This window comes from Parasteatoda tepidariorum, chromosome 2 (assembly GCF_982258835.1).
Source record: "Parasteatoda tepidariorum strain Cologne lab strain chromosome 2, Ptep-v5.0, whole genome shotgun sequence".
Taxonomy (NCBI): Eukaryota; Metazoa; Arthropoda; class Arachnida; order Araneae; family Theridiidae; genus Parasteatoda; species Parasteatoda tepidariorum.
In genome coordinates, this window is record NC_141756.1 from 108,223,887 (window position 1) to 108,231,562 (window position 7,676).

Below are 7,676 nucleotides of genomic sequence, written 5' to 3' on the forward strand. Positions count from 1 at the left end.
ATTTTAACTCGCATATGAATTCATATAAACAAAACCTAAATAATCTCATGGAAAAAAAAATTCTCGTGAAATCAGAATTGAATTAGTTAATTTCATAATGAAATGAACTCTTAAAGCTATTAGTATTATATGTAAGTGAAACTGAATACAATTTTACGGAACAGCTTTAATCAAAGTTTAATCTTTTTTTAAAAAATCTTTAGCCTTTATAACTAATCACAGATCCTGGAGAAGCATCCCCACAAAGAGAATATAAATTAATGAGCTGACTTTTCAGAAGAAAAAAATTGAGAATGCAAATACTAGGTTGTAAGTTTCCATTATAATTTTATCTACTGAGCACTAAGCAACTCAATATTTTGAGATCAATGTATAGAACGTTTTCACAGTTGTGGCTAGTAATATTGTCGATTGTGTCGATTTGTGTCCTCTCTTTCATTCATAGTAAACAAAACTTAATCTAAATAAAACAATCACTGGGGTACCTCGGGATTGTGACACCCGTGTTTACTCACAAGTAAACCCCCTGAGGAATTATTTAGGTCATAATTAACCAGTTCTGTCTGATAATTAGTTAAAAAAATTTTAAATGCATTACGGTAAACAACAAAATTATTTTGCTTAAAAAAAATTACAAAGTGAAAAGTAATACGTTTAAAATACTGGTCGTTCCTGAGAAAAAAACCAGGAAATTTTTTGAAGCAGTAAACGCATGCCAGACTTTTTTTTAAAAGGGCTAGCAACAAACTACGAAAAGTATAATTTGTTCTACTTATGTATAATTAAAGTGGTGCACTGATGGTGCATCAAATGCAACAAATCTGGATTCTTTGGACTCTTTAATCAGAACGGAATGTTATTTTTCTATATTGTCTTATACATCAATATACTCTGAGTGAATCTATGAAATGAATATGAAACCCATGCTTGATGCAGTAGTAAAGCTTGTTAATATTATATCTTGTTGGCTTACTCACAGGCAACACAGTCTATTCAGCGAGTTTGGCAGCTGAAAGACGACATTGTGTGGTTCCTCCATGAGAAACAGTGTTCAGCAGAGTACTAAATATTAGAAGATATAGAATGGCTTTCAGACTTTGCATATTTTGTAGATTTTTGTGATATGAACAACTTGAATATTAAAATGCAAGAAAAAAATCAATTGATGGATGATATCTGGGCACATCTCAAAGCTTTTAAACAGAAGCTTAATCTGTTAGCTGGGAAGCTCGAAGTTAAATTCAATACCCTCAGTAAATTAGGTAATATTATTAAGCTTCAGAATTATAAAGATGACTTGAAAAAACTCCATTTTGAGTTTGAACGCAGATTTTGAGATTTCAGAGCTAATCAAGCAGAATTAGATATTTTTACCATGACTTTTAACGTACCATGACTTATATAGTTCTTCAACATAAGGCAAATCTTGGAGAAAAAAAAACCAATGAATTTGGCATAGCAACACGCCATCTATTTATTGACTTCAAGACTGCCTATGACTCCATTAACAGAAATCTACTCATCGAAGCAATGAGAGAGTTTGCAATACCAGAGAAACTCGTCAATCTGACAGCCATTACCCTAACTGAAACAAAACTCAGAGTTCAGAATGATCTTATTGTTGTTTCTAATGGACTTGACAAAGGGAGGCTCGTCTGCTTTTCAATATTGCTTTGCAAAAGATTGTGAAAGACTCGAATATTAATACCCGCGGAACAATCTTAAATAAATCTGTCAAAATTTTTACATTCGCTGACGACATTGATATTGTTGCACGAACTCCTGAGGCACTAACAGAGGCTTTTATTTCACTTGAGGCCGCAGCCTGCATCTTGTAATCAACCAGGGCAAAACTAAGTATATGACCTGTACCAATTATACCAGCCCTTATCTTGTAATTGGGGATTATAAATTTGAAACCGTGAACAATTTTAAATAATTGGGATCTGAAGTCAATAGTCTTCACGACATATTTTTCTACAAGAACTTTCTTGTTGAATTTCTAGACAAAATTGTTATTTAATTAAAGTAATATGAAGGTTTTCTTTTTTGGCCTTACAACTCCCGTGTTTTCTTCTTGCTGTACAGCTGTTTTTTTGTCTATTTCTGTACTCTTTTTTAGTGATGCGTCAGTGAAACTCACTAAAAAGAGTTTCTATTTTTAAAAAAAGGTTTTATGAAATGGAGAACGCTCTTCGTTTAGTTGAATTAATTTTCATCTTCTTCACCTTGTAGGAATTCCCATCTTTCTAGTGTTTCTCAGAAGTAGCCTCTCTCCAGCTTTACTTCTTCCCTGTGATAGCTTCTCCATTGCTTCATCCAGTTGGTTCAAAAAAGAAATGATTAGTTAGCTGACATGCAATTCTAATTTGTCACAAAATCAATTGCATTATTTGATACCAATTACTGTTCTTTTTGAAAAGAAAAAAAATTACAAAGTTTGTTAGAAATTAAAGATTATCAAAATTCTATATAATTGCATATTTACATTTTTTATGTTGGATTCATTCATACAGAATAAAATTAATTTAACAAATTTGCGCATTTTCAGTTATTGATTTAGTTCTAATCTTCATCTTATTCTTTAATTTACTTTTCACGATGCACAAGCCTATAACTTGGATTTATTGTGTATTTTACTCAAGTTATTATTCATTTTAGCAAAAACTATTCCATAGAAAAATTCTATTGTAAGTTCTTTATAACTTTCTTTTCGTCGGAAAATATTGCTCATTTCGGATACCAACTGTTTAAGGCTAAGTTGACTTAATGGTGACGGAAAAACTTTGAGAAAAGTGATTTCGAAAAAATTTTTTTGGGCAGTTTAGGAAAATCAAACTTATTTTTGATAAAATTTTTTACCCTCATAATTCATCTTATTATTAGAATTAAGCACAAACAACCATTTTACAAATTCCAAATGAGGTATGAAAAAAAAACGTTTGTTAAATACATAAGGATTAATTTGACTATAATTTTATAGTCTTCGAATGAGGGTAATAGCAAAATCCTTGGGGATAATTTAAGTATGTGCAAGATAGCTCACCATCATCAGAAGAATCATAAGCTCACCAGACAAAAAATTAGTCAACCTAGCGCGTGAGCACCGATGAATCGTTAAATTTCGTTTGGTGACGCAGTGGTCAAGTGACGTGCTCAACTGCCCGCACACTGCTTCAACGTGATCAAAGGCAAGTAGCTATCAGTGTGATATTTTTGTTTGAAAAGGAAATTGTGTGTAAATATGGATAAGTGTAAGGATGTCATAGAGTGGCAAAAACTGGCAATTGTGTTTAGCCATGCTCATGGTCATACTGTGAATGAAGTTGCTGGATTTATTGGTATTTCGATGCAGACTGTTCAACATGTCTACAAGCAGTGGTGTAATACACGTGGTCACGAAAGACGTCAGAATTGTGGTCGGAAAAAGATCATGCATTAATGGGACCGGAGACGAGTTTCACGACTTGTCAATCAAAATCGCTTCCAAACTCGACAGGAATTGGCTCAGTTAGTAAATGAAGGTTCATCCCAACCTGTCAGTGAGAGAACATTGCGACGGGAGCTGCATGCAATGGACTTCTGTCGTAAGAGGCCATTTAAAAGAAAATTGTATTTTTTACAATTTATAAAAACATAAATGAAAACTCTGATTAAAACTTTGACTTCTAAATTTTGTTATTTAAAATCAGTAATTGGGTATATCCTCATTTGAAAAAGTTTTTATTTGATAGATAATGAAGATGGAACTATAGATAATTATTTGAATAAACAAGTTTGTATACTTTGCAAGTTTGTATACTTTTGTAGCTCATAGCTTCAAAAATTATGAAATATAATAGACTAAATTCCAACAAGAGAAGGTTTTTGAAGATAATCTAAGTCTAGCTCAAAATTAGTTCAACCAGGATCCTAAATAAATATGTATAGAGGGACCAATATCAGGCATGGATCCTCTTTTCTTCTCTGTACTATCTGTCCTCACTGTGGGAGCAACATTGTCCCACCTAATATGGTGCCTCTAAAAGAGAGGCCAATAAAATAGCCCTGTAAATACCTGAATTGACGGATGTTAACACGGGTGGGCATTGGAAAAAATATTAATGTTTTAAGGCTGAACAATTCAGTGCTGAGCCTGTAGCCTTACCTCGTGATAGAATAGGATGTTCAGAAATTTTAGAAATTGTGGGAATTGATCTGGCAGGCAGTGGCGTAGCTACCTAGGGGCTAGGCGGGGCAGTGCCCCGGGGCCCTCAAACTCAGGGGGCCCTCGAATCCTTACCAGAAATCTCGATCGAACTGAACTTATGGAAATTTCTCCCATTTTCAAAAAAAAAATGATAGGTTGTAACCCCACTTGACAGCCCTCATGACAACTCAGTTGAGAGAAATTTAAAAGTTATGCCTAAGGAATTCCCCTAAATTCTTTCTGTAGGTTGGCAGTGTTGTCAATTTGACGGATAGTGATATGTGCATTTTATTATTCTTCCATGTGCGTTGTGAATTCGAGTTAAGATTTTTTTTCGAGAACGGTTAAAAAATTAATGCTGTATCAGGAGTAAGTGAGCTAATGTCAATAAACTTTTTTGTACTGGCCAATATAGTGGTTCAATTTTATTTGATTTTACCACTCATATTGATGTCCGTTAAGTCAATAAATCGCGTCAAATCTATAGATTTCGGCTACAGCTCATTGTATAACGCGAAATATCGTGAAAAATGCAAGTCACCTGCAGTGGGTACATTAATTCAGGTCCGCGAGCAGGAGATCGTTCATGGTCTCTGTAATGCCTTTCCCTTCCAATAAATAATCAGACCAGATTTTTAAAACAATAAAACTTAACTTTATTTTTAAACAAAAGAAATATGCATTGTTTTCCAGTAAGAGCTTCCAGCTCTTAGAATACCAAGAGAGACCCTCTTCCGATTATATCAAACATACATCTACCTTTCTCTCTCTCGCATCCTTCCGACGGGATAACAAAATGCGCCAAGTGCGCCTTGAAAGGTCGCCAAACAGTTGCCAACCATTACAGTCTCCACCGTTAACACTAACGGTGATAAATTTCTTTCCGGGGATTCCCCAACGACACTTGTAGCGTATCATTGTGTTTCTCTTTCCTTTTATTTTACTTTTAACGTCGTCAGTGAATAGTGAGTACCAGCCTACTCGAGCACAATCTAATATTGTATTATTTAAATAAGTTAGAAAATTAAAATTATAGATAAAAAGAAGAAACCCAGTGGTGCATTTAAACGCAAACAACGCCAAGAAAGAGAAGATAGTAAACAAAAATTGCCAAAATTGACAAGTTTTTTAGTCAGCCTTCTGCAAGTACATCTGGCCAAAATATTTTTATTGATAGTGACTCAAATAATGTGGTAACTGCAGTGTTGGTTGAGAAGCCTACTGAAGAAGATTCGAGAATTATTGCAGTTGGAGATACCTCCGGCGCCGATCATGTGAACGTGGATGATGTTTGCATGACCCACATAAGAGTGGAGGGTTTGGAGGAACCACAGACCTCTACATTTTTCGAAAATGTGTACGACAAATCTTCTTATGACTTGGGAAACTTCCCGAACAAGATATTAAGTGATAACGAAAAACGTCAAATTCTTGATATGGGGCCTTTACAGCCTTCAGAACCTTTTCCAACAAACATCAACCAGAACAATAGGTGTTTTTCAAAATCGTACTACGTTTCGTGTTATAAATATGGGCCAGTTAATCGTTTTTGGTTGCGTTATTCCAAAATACTAGACGCTGCCTATTGTCAACCCTGCTGGTTATTTGCTTCACAAAGGAATAATGTTTGGTGTACGGGAATTCGAGATTGGAAGCATTTATCAGAGAGAATTAAACAACACAGTTGTTCGAGTGGCCATTCGGAAGCATGTGCTGTGTATGAATTTTGGGGAAAAAAAACGATACTAATACTATCGACAAGGAATTGAAAATGAAATTCGCAAAGAAGCATCATTTTGGAAAATGGTTCTTCAAAGGTTATTCGATATCGTACTTACCCTAGTAAAGAGTTCTTTGGCTTTGAGAGGACATCAAGAAGACTTAAGTCAGAAAGGATACCATGGAAATTTTCTGTCTTTTGTAGAGCTTGTCGCCCGATATGATAACATTTTGCGGCAAGTTTTGGATATGCCCAAAAGTAATAATAATTATATCTAAGTTTTTTTTATCGTTTTATTTTGTTTATAATTACCAACTGTTTAATGTCAGGACTTTTTTGAAATTGTGTTTTTTTATGTTTTTAGGATCTACAAGATATCTGAGTGCAACAATTCAAAATGAAATGATTGAGAGCTTGGGGACCAAACTCGAAACCCATCTACTAGAACAAATTAGAGCGTCACCGCTTTTTGCCATCATAATGGATACGGCACAGGACATATCGAAGGTAGATCAGCTAAGCATTGTTGTGAGGTATGCAGTAATAACCAGATCGGAAAATGGACAGCCAATTGATATAGAAGTAAAAGAAGTGTTTCTAGGCTTTTATGCAGCTATTAAACATGGCTCAGTAGATTTAGTCAACCAAGTGACAACATTATTTATCGACAAAAATATTGATTTAAAAAAATGTGTGGGGCAAGGCTATGATGGAGCCAGTGTGATGAGTGGTGTGTATAATGGTGTACAAAAACATATTAAGGATATCCAGCCTAACACAGAGTATGTACATTGTGCCACTCATAATTTAAATTTGGTGATAAATGATGTTGTTAGCAGTTGTGTGGAAATACAGATTTTTTCGCAATGTTGCAAGATTTGTATAACTTTTTCGGAAACAGCATCCAACGTTGGGATCTACTGTCAAAATTCACTGGCGAATCGGACACCACGCTAAAAAAACTAAATCCGACTAGATGGTCCAGTAGGGTCAATACGATATCTGCAATAAAACTTCGTTATTTTGATATTATCAAAGCATTATCAGAAATAATTCTAAAGAGTCCTAATAAAGATGAGTGTAGGGAAGCAGAGAGTATTAAAACAAAAATGCTAAATTTCGAGTTCGTGTTGCTTTGCGAATTCATGCACAGTGTATTGAACGACATCAATTATGCATCCAAAAGTTTACAAAAATGCGACATCAATTTGAGCGAGGCGAGTAAATTTTTAGCAGAGACCAAAGCAAAGTTGCAAATTTATAGAAATGATTTCGAATTATTCAAGTGCAAAGCCAGTAAAACTGCAAGAAAATATGGTATTGATACCCATTTTCAAGAAAAAAGGCAAATAAAAGTTAAAAAACATTTTGATGAATTAGCTGCTGATCACCGATTTCCAAACCAAGAAAAAATATTTAAAATTGAAATTTTCAATAATGTACTAGACACAGTAATATCTCAATTAGATACACGTTTTATTGGTATGAGTGCAGTCTGTCATATATTCGATTTTCTAACACCAACATTTTTATTACATGTTGATGAAGCAACTTTATTACAAAAGTGTGACGAATTCCAAAGAAAATATTCAGATATAATAGGCCCTAGTTTTTCACTTCAATTTATTAATATTTACCACCTAGTTTTACCTCAACTAACTTAAGCACGGACTGTTCACCAATTATGTAAAGAAATAATGAGCAAATATGGAGTGCTAGAATGCGACCTAACGGAAGTATTTACAGCAATGTTATTATTCTTTACAA

General features: G+C 34.2%; 1 protein-coding gene across 1 annotated transcript; it reads left to right on the top strand.

Annotated features, from left to right (window-relative positions):
- Positions 1 to 5,992: 5,992 nt before the first annotated feature.
- On the top strand, positions 5,993 to 6,866 carry LOC147816008 (zinc finger MYM-type protein 1-like). Its single transcript, XM_087156692.1, has 2 exons — positions 5,993 to 6,167; positions 6,274 to 6,866. The coding sequence occupies exons 1-2, from the start codon at positions 5,993 to 5,995 to the stop codon at positions 6,864 to 6,866; spliced, it is 768 nt and encodes a 255-aa protein (XP_087012818.1).
- Positions 6,867 to 7,676: the final 810 nt, after the last annotated feature.